General features: G+C 33.1%; 1 protein-coding gene across 8 annotated transcripts in view; it reads right to left on the bottom strand.

Moving 5' to 3' along the window:
- AHI1 (Abelson helper integration site 1) overlaps positions 1-14,452 on the bottom strand; it is a 139,959-nt gene that overhangs the window by 110,928 nt on the left and 14,579 nt on the right. For all 8 annotated transcript variants that reach the window (XR_014795469.1, XR_014795470.1, XR_014795471.1 and 5 more), the window contains exons 7-12: positions 13,437-13,653; positions 12,025-12,217; positions 9,178-9,273; positions 8,132-8,317; positions 6,089-6,241; positions 2,644-2,776 (exon numbers count right to left, since the gene is read on the bottom strand). Coding sequence is in view for 4 of the 8 variants with exons in the window: in XM_084889392.1 (XP_084745518.1) it covers positions 2,644-2,776; positions 6,089-6,241; positions 8,132-8,317; positions 9,178-9,273; positions 12,025-12,217; positions 13,437-13,653 (978 nt within the window). In the remaining 4 variants the exon portion in view is untranslated. The remainder of the gene's footprint in view (positions 1-2,643; positions 2,777-6,088; positions 6,242-8,131; positions 8,318-9,177; positions 9,274-12,024; positions 12,218-13,436; positions 13,654-14,452) is intronic.

Here is a 14,452-nt window from a genome sequence, read left to right as displayed (position 1 = left end):
CAGTTAATCATATAATAAATAACATTTAAATTACAATTTAGTTAAAAGATTCTATAATTTGGGCTTTTATTAAAGAGGTATTATTTTACCTAAAAATTGATTAAATTTTATTTGAAGTAGCCAAAACTTTATTTGAAGTAACAAGAAATTTAAATTGTATTATTGTCAGAAAAAAATTCTGACACTAAAATTTTAGATTTAGTAAAGGAATTAATAGGCAACCAATTTGATAAACAGTATAGTATTGCTATATTAATGTACACAATAACATCATCTAAGACAGCAATTTTCAACCTTTTTAATCTCATAGCACAGAGAAACTAATTGCTAAAATTCTGCAGCACACCAAAAAAGTATATTTTTTGGCCTATCTGACCAAAATAATAGGTATACTTTTGATTCATTCACATTGGAATGCTATTGTTGTGTGGGCTGGTGTCATTTTTAAATTTCACAATCTAAGGGTAGAGAGGTCAATGCCCCTGACTAAATAGTTAGGTATTACATGTTTTAAAAATTCTATTGGCACACAAGTTGAAAAATCACTGATCTCAGATAATGAATTTAACAGACAACAAAGTTTCCAAGTCTCTACTTCCGCCTAGTGGTCAAACTAATTGCACTTAAGATAAAGCTGTACAGAAGTACTTCTGGCATAAGTAAAGATTGTGTGCTCGGAGGCTAAGGATGACTAGAGAAAGTATATTCCAATATCACACTTTCAGAACCTCTCAACTCAAGGCATTTTTAAAAATCTCCCTTTAACCATTAGCTGACTACTAAACTAACCAAACAGAGACTTCAGTGGTAACACATGACAGAGGCAAAAGACTACAGACTTAGTCCAGAAAAGTCATAAACAAACAAAACAACATATCCTGATTGACTAGAGAGAGTGGGGGAAATGAATTCCAGAGCTGCCATACTTCAATATCTAAAGTACCCAGTTTTCGACAAAAAAATTAAGAGGGTGTGAAAAGAAAAACGAAACAGAAAAGTATGACCATACACAGACAAAAAGCAGCCAACAGAAACTGTTCCTGAGGAAGCCTTAGTCTTCCCTTTAAATCCATGCTTATAAAGATGTTCAAAGATCTAAAGAAAACAATGTCTAAAGAATTAAGGTGTGAGAATTTCTTATTAATAAAAAAACAGAAATTATAAAAACAGAACAAACTGTAATTATGGAGTTGGAAAGCACAATAACTAAAATAAATCACTGAGGGGCTCACAGCAGATTTGAAGTGGCAGAAGAATCAGGACTTGAAGACAGGTCAATCGAGAGATTATGTAGTTTAAGGAACAGAGAGAAAAAGAATAAAGAAAAACAAATGAAAATGCAGAGGCTGTGGGACACCATCAAGTGTACCAATACAGAAATTACAGGAGTCCCTGAAGAAGAGAAGAAATATAAAGAGGTAGAAAGAACACAAGAAATGAAGACAAAAATATTCCTAAATTTGTGAAAAACATTAATTTGCATATTCTACAAGCTAAACAAATTCTAAATAGACATCATAATCAATCAAAAATTTAAAAAAGGTTCTATATTTTAAGACTTAAACAGTAAGTAAAGGTAAATTTATATAGCATTTTGAACAAGATTTTTTAAGCATAAGTAGCACATATTTGTCACAGAAATGTCAAAAACATATAAATCAAAATGAAAATAATTCTTCCATTACCACAAAAAATGAAATCACTATTAATATTCTGGAGTATGTTTCCTAAGAATCTTTTTTCCCCCTATGCATAGGTTTTGGTGAATTTTTAAAATAACATAGCTGTAATCAGACTACACAAATAATTTTGTATTTTTTAAAACTAACATTATTTCATAAGGAAGAATATTTATTTAATAAATGCTCATCAAGCTGATTACAAGTCCCTGATGAAAAAAACCAAATCAACAAAGAAATAACTGTGGGAAGCTGAGGAATGTTCAACCGGATGTAGTGCTTAGAACAGACACCCATGAGGAGCTGAGGTAAGTTGGTTTTTATTACTAAGCAAGAAAGGAAAGTAGCAATGTCTCTAAGTCTAGAAGAGCATGATAATGCTCATATATATAAAATCTCTGAAAAGATATAGATATTTCTTAACATAGTTTCCTATAGTTTTTAAAGGCACATTGAGAATGGGTTTTGGCCTTTCTGCTGATGTCTCTATCGTAATAAGAAGTCTCAATTCAGGTCCTCTGAGCCAATTATTATTATTCTAATGCATTACAAATTTGAAGACTTTCATAATTCAAATTATTACTGCTATTGACTGACTATACTAGACTAAAATTCCTCCTGAGATTTATTGTCCTTCTGGTTCTAAATTTGTATATTTAAAATATAAAATGCTTACAAAAATCCTCCTGCATGTTTTAAAATAATTTACCATCCTTCAGTATACATCTGAAAACATATTGTATAGAAAAGTGTAAAATTCTACTTCTGAAAACATACTGTAGAGAAAAGTGTAAAGCTCTACTGAAAACATAGTGTAAAATATTAAAGAGAACTGTTACTTTACTTGAAGAAATCTATTAATTTAGTAGTGCTGGGGGATTATTCAAATTAAAGTTTCAATGAGTTTTAAAAACCAAAGACCAATAAAGACCAATAAAATTAATCAAATAGGATTATTACTCACAGATAATTGGATATCCATCTCGGCTGGCACAGGCTGCTGCTAATATCCTTCCATTGTGAGAAAAAGACAGACAGAAACATCCTCGTTCTCCTGCATTCAGTGAGAAGAGGTGCTTGTTTGGGATACGGCAAGCCTGAAAAACATATATTTAAAAAACAAATTAAGAAACATTAAAATATGAAGGCTGTTTGTTAATTTCAATTACTGTAGTTGGTGTTAAGTCCCTTTATAGTGATTGAGAGGAAGAAAAAAGCAAGTAATCGGAATGATGAAAAACCACAGTAACTTATTTTACTGTCTGAAGAGAAAAACTAATTCTCCATAAAATTAACTGAATTTATACTCCATATCTAACTCATACTTCATTCACCTAAAATGAGTAGAAAATTTCAATATCTTACACTCCAAAGTGGTCACTATCCTATAGCTTTTATATAACCACACAAAAAAAAATGTATTTCACACTCTTATTCCATGACAGCAACTAATACGTGATGTTTGCTGAGCCATAAACTTGTTCTGAGACCATAAATGCCTTTAGGGCCCAACTGAAACCCAGGATGTGTAACTCATTCATTCTCTCTCTTTTTATCTCTTAAAATAACCATCATTTGTGGCTACCTTCCAAAATGTGTTTCCAAAGTAATGAATCACTTCCTATTGGTTTCTGATTCACTAATTTATTAAAATTTCTTCAGTAATTTTTGTCTTCATTCCCTATTAGCAGATGAAACCAAAAATTTTCATGTATTAATACCTATTGTTCTAATTCTGCCTCTTCCAAACTTCAGTGAGTCTTATTTCCTATATTTCTTATTATTCTAAAAGTTTAATTAAACATACAAATATATTGGGCCCTTACTATATGTCAAGAATGTGGTATTTTATTACACAGGTGTTTTCATATATTCATCACAGCAACCCTATGAGTGACCATTATTACTGTATATTATGAATAAAGATTATTCAGAAGATCAAGACGGGCTTAATGAGCCTCAACAAAGACTATTAGCTCAAGAGCCTGCATTCAAGATAGGTACCAGGTTTTTCACAAGTAGTATCAAGATTTAGCAGCATTATTAGGAGGTAGCATTATGAGTAGCTACCTGGAAGGTGAAAAATTCAGTATACATTTATTAGGTGCCTATAATGTACCAGGCACCATGCTACCCATTTCCTCCTCCATTCTCCATCTGAAAAGGAAGATGAGGCTAAAAGAGAAAAAAACTGAAGGAAAAGTCAGGAGGTTTTACAATCAGATGCTGCTGCTCCCAGGAAAACTGCCTGATAACCTAAGCTAAAATCACTGAAAGCCACTATCATTTTCTTTCTATGTCCAGGGTTTGACACTGTATTTAGAAAAGCCAATGAAAGTTTCACAGCAATAAAGGGCTTCAACATCTTTGACTCTTTCCCCTTCTTTACTATCTTGTCAGTCACTAAATTATGCTGAACCATTCTTTCTTTCTTATATTCATTTCTTATTTTTCATTTTTGTCACCATTATCACAAGGTTAGACTCTTTCACATCAATGACTGCAACTACCTGCCATCTGGTAGATTTCTCTCATTCTGATGTATCCTACTTCAAGATCTCCTCTATGCCACTGCCAGCACTAATCTGTCCTAAAATATGATTGAGACAATACTTCTCTCCTACGCAAAAATCTTCCATTAATTTCTCACATCCCACACAATCATATATTAGGCTATCATTCAACACACTCCACAACATGGGCCTGCCTAATCTATCATACAGCCCTATCTCTTTTACAAAGTCTCATTTCCAAGCCAGCCAAGTTTTTGAGTGCCTGATGAATACCTCAGTCCTTTCCCACCTATTTACAACTTTGCCCCCAGATGAAATACCTTTCCCTAGCCTTCTTCACCCACCCCTAATTTGGCCATCCTTTAAAGTCTACCTCAAGCCTGGCCAATGTTGCTCAGTGGTTGAGCATCAACCCATGACCCAAAAAGTCCCTGGTTCAATCCCCATTCAGGGCACATGTCTGAGTTGCCAGCTTGATCCCCACTGGGGGGTGTATGATGGGGCTAGATCCCCAGTGGAGGTGTACTCCTTTCAAATCAATAAAAAAAGGCCAAAACAAACACCAAAAATAACATATCTTTTATCTTTAATTTTAAAAAATGATTCTCTCTCATTGATGTTTCTATCTCTCTCTCCCTCTCCCTAAAATCTATAAGAAGAAAAGGATGTCAAAAGTGATGCAAAATACAGACAATGAGCAGCTCTGGGAAAACAATCATCCTTATGTATATACTGAATGTTTGCATAAGTTGAGATTTTACATAAACTGCATTGGTATTAGCTCAGACTTAAAATAAACCACTCCACCCTTTGTGGAAACAAGTAAGTGATTTACAAAACTGTATCAGCAATGCTTCTCGCTACTGCAAAATATACTAACCAAAGTAAGAAAAATTTAGTACAAGTTTAAATACTGCTCCACTTGTGGTAGAAGAATATACAAGTACATATCTCCACCAAAATGTGATTAAGGAAGGAGCCAGGGACTGCAAAAACATTTTATGAATACATTAAGAAAACATTTAAAAATAATAAAATCCATTAGTAGACATACCTTTTATAGACATAAAAATGTATGCTTTTTACTTGTTATAGGCTGAAATGTGTACCCCAAAATTCATTTGTTAAAGCCTCAACCCCAGTACCTCAGAATGTAATAGTATTTGGAGATAGGTCTTTAACTAGCTCAGGAGTAAGGAACTTCCAGCCCACAGGCCGTAGGAGGCCTGTGAAATTATTTTGTTTGGCCCTGCCAATGCATTAGGGGTGAGTTAATTAAATGTTTGACCAAATATAGCAGGCTAATTTTTAAACTGATAATTTTCCCCATAAATGATGTTATAAATATCCAAATGGTTCTTGTCAGAGTCAGAAAAAAGGTTCCTCACCCCCTGAACTAGCTGATTAAGTTAAAATAAAATTGTTAGAGAGGGTCCTGGTTAGAAGAGGAAGAGACACAGAGGGATACAGGCAATGGGAAAAGACCATGAAAGGGCAGCAAGATGGCAGCCATCTGCCAGGCAAGAATAAGGCTTCAGAGTAAACAAACCCTGCCAATCCTCAATCTTGGGACTTCCAGTCCACAGAACTATGAGTAAATAAATTTCTGTTGTGTAAGTCAAGCAGTCTGCACGGTTTTTGTGTGTATTATTTTTTTTAAGGCAGCTCTAGCAAACTAATAAAACTGCCCCATTCCTAAACAAACAACCTAGATAGTGTTTTTATGCAAATGATAAACACTCTATCATTACTTGTCAAGTGAATTATTGGAAAGACACTATGTGATTATAAATAAGGGTAATCTGAGAATTTTAAATAGCAACCTAAGGAGCGGCTGGGGAGTGTTTACTAGGAAATAAGTAGATACCTAAATGAACCCAACATTGAACACTTCACCTGCCCAGGCAGTCGTTTCCACTTCACTACTTCCTTAGAATCTTCTAGTCCAGGTTCTGTGTCTACTGCGCTTGACTCACGCTGCTGCTCACAATGCACTGGTTTACCTTTTTCCTCCTGAAGAGCCACCACAGAACGGTAAGATGGCTTTACCTAAATATGTATAGAAAAGTATATATCCTATTAATTTTTTTCTCTTTTCTAGCATAGATGGTTTTTAAAATACTAAAACAGACAATATGAAAATGTAATCCAGAAAAAATTGGACTTTTATTTGCATATTATTCTAAGTAACGTGAAAGTTGCTTGAAATTACTGTCCTATAATCAAAAAGCCTTAGAAGCTGGGAGAAGAGAGAAAAAAACAAACAGAACTCAAGGGATAATATGATACTGTTTGAATAACTCTGTTCCTTTGTTTCTGCCTCTTCACCAACACCGATCAGATGTTATGTCATGGCTCTGATATAAGATGGTATCTCTAGCTTTAATAACACAAAACTGATATCATTAAGATCTAAATTTTTTTTAAATCTTTCATTTCTTAAAAATAGATTTAACTCAAATCAATGCAAACCAACTGTGTAATCATAGTTTATAATATTAACTACAGAATATGCAACTGTCCTGAAATATGTTACAGCAAATAAGACAAAAGCAAAAGTTTCAGCTCCTTTTAGGATATATTCTTTGCTAAGATGATAATAATGTTTTAAATTAAATATATTGAGGGTGAAATTGATCAACCAGGTTTCAGGTGTGGGTTTCTATGTTATAAGACCTGTATAATACACCATGTGCCAACCACCTGAAGTTAAATCCCACCATGTATATTAGGACCCCATATATAATGTCACCATACATTAGGACCCCCTTCTAGATTATTATCTATATATATAAAAGCCTAAGTGACCCCCCTTCCAACAACTATCATGCACACTGACCACCAGGGGGCAGACGTTCAATGCAGGAGCAGAAACCACAGGCATGGAAACGTGGTATAGACTGATGAATCTCAGAGGAAAGAGGGGAGAGAGGACAGTGGGAAGAGATTAACCAAAGATCTTATATACATACTAGAGGCCTGGTGGACAGATTCATGCACCCGTGGAGTCCCTCTGCCTGGCCTGTGGGGATCAGGCCAGAACTGGCTCTCCAACATCCTCCTAGGGATCTCGGATTGTAAGAGGGCACAGGCCAGGCTGACGGACCCCATCAGTGCACGAATCTGGGTCTCTTAGGAATTTTACATATGGAAAATAGCAGCAGAAATACTGTTTACTAACTATTAAACAATATTGTGAAAAATGTGCAGTAAATCATGTCTGCAAACTATAGCCCAGGTCAAATCTATCCTGCTGACTCTTTTTTATAAATAAAGTTTTATTGAAACACGTTTTCAAATTGTTTTGTTATCACTTATATATGTCTATGTAGCTACTTTCATGCTACAAAGGCAAAGCTGAGTAACTGTAACACAGACTATAAAGTTTGAAAAGCTTAAAATATTAACTGTCTGGTCCTCTATGAATAATACTTGTCAACTCCTGCTTTACATGATTCTTTTCTCTTTGATTTTTAAAAAACAGTATTATTGCCATGGCTGGCCGGGTGGCTCAGTTGGTTGGAGTGCCATCCTGTACACCAAAAGGTTGCGGGTTTGATCCCTGTATGGGGCTCATATGAGAGGCAACCAATTTATGTTTCTCACATCAATGTTTCTTTCTCTCTCCCTTCAACTCTCTCTAAAATCAATAAAAAGACAGCAAAATAAACACCAAAAATAACATAGACTCAGGTGAGGTTTAAAAACACCACAGTTTTTTTTAAAAACAACACATTTTTCCTAACAATGAAATCTCTATTTATTATTTAAAACTCATTTAAGTTTATTTTAAGTATCAGCTATTACAGGATGAATACATCATCTTATACAAATTCATTAAAATAATTCTAGAGATCTTACATTTTAGAAATGGAAAACATGCTACCATTTAATCTCAACAAGAGGACACACGCTTGCTTACATGTGTTATTAACTTACACATTCTGGAACTTTCAGTCCTCTTACAGTCACATACAATGTGGAAGGATAATGATTTCTTGGACATTTTAACCACCATTCAAAAACCTCAACAGCATTTGCATGGGATCGAGGCTTAGGAGGTGGATAGTATAGCTGCAAGCGAAGTTTTGAATTGATGTTTACATTTCCATTGGCTCCTAGAAGCTTAAAATAAGAATGCAAGTAACACTTTATGTTCATTGACAATAGAGGAATCAGATAAAGCAATAGTATATAGTCACAAACTCATTTTAAAAAGATGAATATGGCATACAGAAATTCCTTAAGGTTTACAGAGCAATGGAAACAACATTGACACAGTTGGCTAACCACAGTTCCAAGTCACTTTGACAAAAGGTAATTCCAATAAGGGACTTTAAATTAAAATATTTTCCTGACAGTTATCTTTTTGCCCATACAACTTCAGATGGTTGATAAAAAAATTATATTACTTTCCACATAGAAGGTAGTCAATATACCTTTGAGATAACAATGATAAAAATCAAATATATATTATTTAAACACAGAAACACATTTTCCATTTATTTAGTATCAGTATTTTTAATGGTAAAATCTTATGGTTTTGATTTTTTAAAATTCAAAACCATTTTCAAATAGTAATTAACATGGTTAAACTTATTAAACCCATTCATTACATTTAAAAAATGTTTTAGTCTACCTTCTTCAAAAGGATCTAGTTGGTCCTGGCCAGCATGACTAGAACAGTGACTGGCACACAGAAAGAGTTTAATTAATATTTGTTAAGTTGAATAAATGACAACAGAGCTGTGTGTTTCTTTTTTATGCTGTATCCTTACAGCCCAATCATGTACCTGGCATAAACTAAGAACTCAATAAATGTTTAAGAATCTGAATGAACATCACCCAACCTTGAATTAGTAGCTCTACCACTGAAATCTTACCTTAGATCATAACTCCTTATATGAAACCAAAGTAACTTGGGGAAAGCAACCAATCAGATTAGAAGATTATTTTAAAGTCTTTGAAACAGAATAAAAACATACCTTGAGAAATGCCCAGGCAATTTTCCGAAAGCCACATTCCTGGTTTTGAATTTCAGAGTTATTCCTAATTTCATCCATGCTTAAGAAATCAAGAATCTGTAAATAAATATTTAAAAATTACTTCACAGAAGTTTAATATTTTCTAATAATATATTATGAAAATGGAAAAATCATTTGTTCATTTTAAAGTTTTCCTTATAGGGAGAAAAAATATTTTCATCTAATTTCACTAACCTTTAAATTAATTCATACTGTTAGTGAGGTCCATTTTTAAAAAGATTTATTTAAAATCCAAGACAAAATACTAGTTGCCTTAGGTATAGTCTAGGCACAAATACTAGTACACAAGGCTTAGAATACTTAAACTTTGATCATTTTTTAATGTATGAGAGCAGACTTCGAAGGACTGTTTATTCAAAAACTCGTGGTCTTATTTGTCTCTGAGTTTTCCTTGGGTCATCTTCCTGAAATAGGGAATTTTCTCTTTGTATAAATGTTGCAGTTGGGCTTCTCAAGAAAATTTCTTTCACGTATCTCCATCCTGTCTGGATGCCAAAGCTCATGGAATTATTACCAACCTGCCACAGAGACTATCTACATTCTAGGTACTTGTCAAAAAGTATCACTTTGAACTTACTGGTATTTATCAAAAGTTGAGGTAACAAATCTTTAGAGAAGAATGCTGTAAAAAATAATATGGACTCCACTCATCCCTGTTCTTTATATTCTTAAACCTGTCTTCAGGTGTAATACATGCTCAGTGAAAAAATACTGACAATATAAAAAAAATTACAAAATAAAAACAACTTGCAATCCAGATTCAGAGATGATCAACATTAACGTCTACATGTTTACAGGTTTACACACATCTAAACCTTTTTCTGTGCATTCCTAAATATTGCTATATTACTACTACAAATCAAATGCTATTTCATAAACTATTTTGATATGCTAAATTGTGGATATCTCTTCAAGTCAATATGTACATATACCATGTGTTACAAATACCATAAATTAAATAAAAAACCATAATTTATTTAAACAAACCTCTTACTGATTGAAAAGACATATCTAAAATTTTTGCTATTATAAACAGTGCTTAGGTAAATACCCTTGCACATACATCTTTGTATAGTTATCATTTTTCCCTTAGTAGAAATAATTAGAGGTGCAATAAATTTTAAATACTTCTGGTAGATATTATCAAGTTGTCCTCAAAACATCCTTAAGAAGTAGAAATCAAAAATTAGTTTTGGCCTTGGCTGGTTTGGCTCAATGGACAAAGTGTTGGCCTGCAGACTGAAGGGTCCTGGGTTTGATTCCAGTCAAGGGCACATGGCTGGGTTGCAGGCTCAATCCCTGGTGGGGGGCATGTAGGAGGCAGCCAATCAATGATTCTCTCTCATCATTGATGTTTCCATCTCTCTCTCCCTTTCCCTTTCTCTCTGAAATCAATATAAATATATTTAAGGGAAAAAATTAATTTTGTAAACAATAACACATTATACTAAAACTTAAAAAGCAACCAAAAGTGTTTATAATCCAAGATTTTTCTTAAATTTCATATTACTAAAATGAATATGAGAGAATATTATAGTAACAAATGACAAATTTCTGTGACAAAGAAAAAATTCCTTCACATACAAATTATATCACTTAAAAAAATCACAGCTTTGCATAAATCATACATAATCAGATGTAAATGGTGAATTTGCTTCCTAAACACACATAGATCACCTAAAAGTTAAAGATCATAAAAACAAGTAACTACAAAAGCAATCATTGGTTCTGGCCATGTCTTGCTCTTCCCATGCAAAAATTTCCCATCTTGCCTAAACTGGAAAATAGGTTTCCTCAACTTTCTTTTGCTTATGGAGAGATAACATGAATTAGTTAAAAGAAATATGGTATTTAGGTTTAAGCTAACTTCAAATACAAATTACCTGCACTTAAAATTGGAATAACTGGGGGGGAAAATCACTTTATACTTAAAAAAATTACTTTACATTCTTTGATTTCCTTTGCAGTAAAAAATTAGAATAGCATGTCAGCTCAAAGGCCATTTACTCCATAAAGCTTTCCTTAACAGATCAGACCCTCCAACTAACCTTCACATCTAAAAAGTTCTACTTCATTTGGTTATATATTTCATTGTATTGGTCAACAATATGTGTATGTTCACCTTTTTCTCTTAGTAGTATACAAACCCTTAGGAGTCTGGTATTGAGTTTACACTTTATGAAATAAATTAAGAATGTAGAATTACATAGATACAGATTAGATTCAACACTTCAATTAATAGTCATTGCATTGTTGTAATTATTAAAAAAAAAAAAAGAGTAAATCCAATGACTAAATACTTGCACTAGTAAATGCTCAACAAATATGCTATTACTTGTATCTCCACTGCATGTTATAACACTAAATAATAGAAACTAAATTCTCACACTATTTGGTTGTATATTAAACTACTAAAAACAATAGCTTACATTTTTACTATGCAATTGGCCCTCTGTATCTGTGGGTTTCACATCTGAAGATTCAACTAAACACACATCACAAATATTTTTTAAAAATCCCAGAAATTTCCCAAAAGCAAAACTTGAATTTGCCATACACTGAGCACTATGCTGAATCAATGTGAATGAAATGATGTGTAGGCATACTCTGCTGCAGCCTTATGCAAATATAGATTGTATGCAAATATGCAACATTTAATACTATAAGGCACTTCAGCACCCACAGATTTTGGTATCTGCAGAGGGTCCTGGAACCAATCTCCTGTGGATACCGAGAGATGACTATAATAACTAAAATTTAGTTTAAATTGCTCTATGCAATTCATACCTCAAAGAACAGGATGACTTTAGGGCTTTCATCAAAATTTCGAAGCAAATAGGGAAAGTTTTCATTAAATATAATTTGTTCTTCCCACTCTGGAAGCCTTGATTTTAACTGTTTAAAATCATATGGCTGGGTCATAATAGGAAGAATATAATCCACATTGTCCTTTTCAAAGTAAGATGAAACAGGCCGTTCACTGTTCAAAAAAAAAAATATTTCTATTAATACAATTCTTTATAAATTTGAGAATGTGAGCAAAAATAAAAAATATGGTATTCAAAATCAGGCAACTAGAGATAATAAATAGCCATGATTCACGAGGAAAAATTACTTTGTCCATCTAGAAAATTATAAATTTTATGAGACTTAAAAGTGGTAGTACTTTTGCACTTACATACTATCAATTGGTTTCACAGAATTATTTTATTATAGAAATATAGCCGAAACCGGTTTGGCTCAGTGGTAGAGCGTCGGTCTGCAGACTGAAAGGCCCCAGGTTCGATTCCGGTCAAGGGCATGTACATTGGTTGCAGGCACATCCTCAGTAGGGGGTGTGCAAGAGGCAGGTGGTCGATGTTTCTCTCTGATTGACGTTTCTAGCTCTCTATCTCTCTCCCTTCCTCTCTGTAAAAAATCAATAAAATACATATATTTTTTAAAAGAATTATTTTATTATAGAAATATACAGTGAGAGGTATGACTATACCTTCAGCGTTCAAAGCTGGAATAAAGTACTTCTTTCAGAATCTTAAATGAGTTTGTCATAAATAAAATAGTACAGTACATTTAAATAAAAAAATGAACACAATAGGATTGTAAACCTTTCATGGTTTATATTCCCTAAGACAACTGAATAAGTGAATGATCCTTTTGATAATTCTCATGTTTCTGATCCTTGCCATCTTTCCAAGTAGATAGCTTTTTAAATTCTAGTATAATTGTTTATTTTATTGTATTTTTTTATTTGGGTCTTCAAACACACATTAGCTATGGAAGTAATAGTAGGGATAAAATTAAATTCAAGATTCATTTATTGTTCCTGAGATCCAGATAACATAATAACTTCAAAACAAAAATATGAAGTTAGAAAATGAATGCATTTATAGTGCAAGGTAAAAAGATTTACAATGCTAGTTTAATGCCATAAATTAGTCATTAAGCTTGGCAGAAACTCTCTCAACTCTCCTCCACTTAAAAATGAATCAGTAAATTAACAGATGCTCTCCATTTCTCTATAAAACATACTGATTGGTGTGAATTGTTGGTGAACACCTACAACTAGTAAACTGTTCTCCAATACAAATCTATAGCTCTACTCACATTGACTTTCAATGGCAGAAAAGAGGACTTCTACTATAGATACTTTCAATTCAATGGGTTGGCTGTACAATGAAAATAGAAATAAAAAAAATTACCTATTATCTTTCTTGACATACTGACCAGTAATCTCATCAACCACATGAATTTTTACCATGGGGCGAGAAATCTTAAAATCTGACTTAAGTCGATCAGTTCGGTGAATGTAAACTCCTAAGACAAGGTCATCATCAAGCAAACATTTGCGATAACCTGGACTATCTCGACTTGTTATTTCATGAACACCATCATCACCATCAGTATCTTCATTATCATCTGAAATTACAAATATGGAAGAAAAGTAACACTGTAATTCATTTTCCCCACAATAATATATTCAACAATGTCAGTTGAATTTTCATATAGCCTAATCTTAATGATTCGTGGTTATCTGTCTTTGTTGATAAAGAAACTTCAAGGAAAAAATCTAGATAAGCCCAGCCAGTGTGGTTTAGTTGGTTGAGCACTGTCCCATGTACCAAGAGGTCATCAGTTTGATTCCTGGTCAAGGCACATGCCTGGGTTGCAGGTTTGATCCCCAATAGGAGGCATTTAGGAGGCAGCTGATAGATGTTTCTATCTACCTCTCTCTTCTTCTCTCTCTAAAAATCAATAAAAATATATTTAAACAACAACAAAAGAAAAAGCCAGGTAATACTAGATAACATTCTAAGAGTAAACCACTGCATTTCCTAATATATTAAAATAAGAAATCTTTATTTTCCCTAACAAGGACTAACAACAACATCAAAAGAGAGCAAGATAAAAAATAATTTTATCTAGTTCTTTTCCAAGTGGAATATATATCACTCAATTCATTTATAACTGTAATTTATGCTTCTGAGCAGGATATAATAGGTCGTTTTTGGTAATAAAAACTTAAAAAACCCAAATGAATTAAAAAGACTTTATTTTTAAAGGCATCAGAAAAGTACTTTTTAAAGGCATGAGAAAAGTATAGAAGCAATGTATGGACTAACATTCCAGGAAGGGAAAAGCATTTAGAAGTAAGCTGAAGGATTTATAGCTAAATTTTTATGTAAGTAAAGACTAATATCTGGCCATATCAATTATT

The sequence above is a fragment of the Pipistrellus hanaki genome (assembly GCF_964339955.1).
Source record: "Pipistrellus hanaki genome assembly, chromosome: 7".
In the NCBI taxonomy this organism is placed as follows: Eukaryota; Metazoa; Chordata; class Mammalia; order Chiroptera; family Vespertilionidae; genus Pipistrellus; species Pipistrellus hanaki.
The sequence above is the reverse complement of the archived record's forward strand: the minus strand, read 5'-3'. Positions and strand labels throughout refer to the sequence as shown.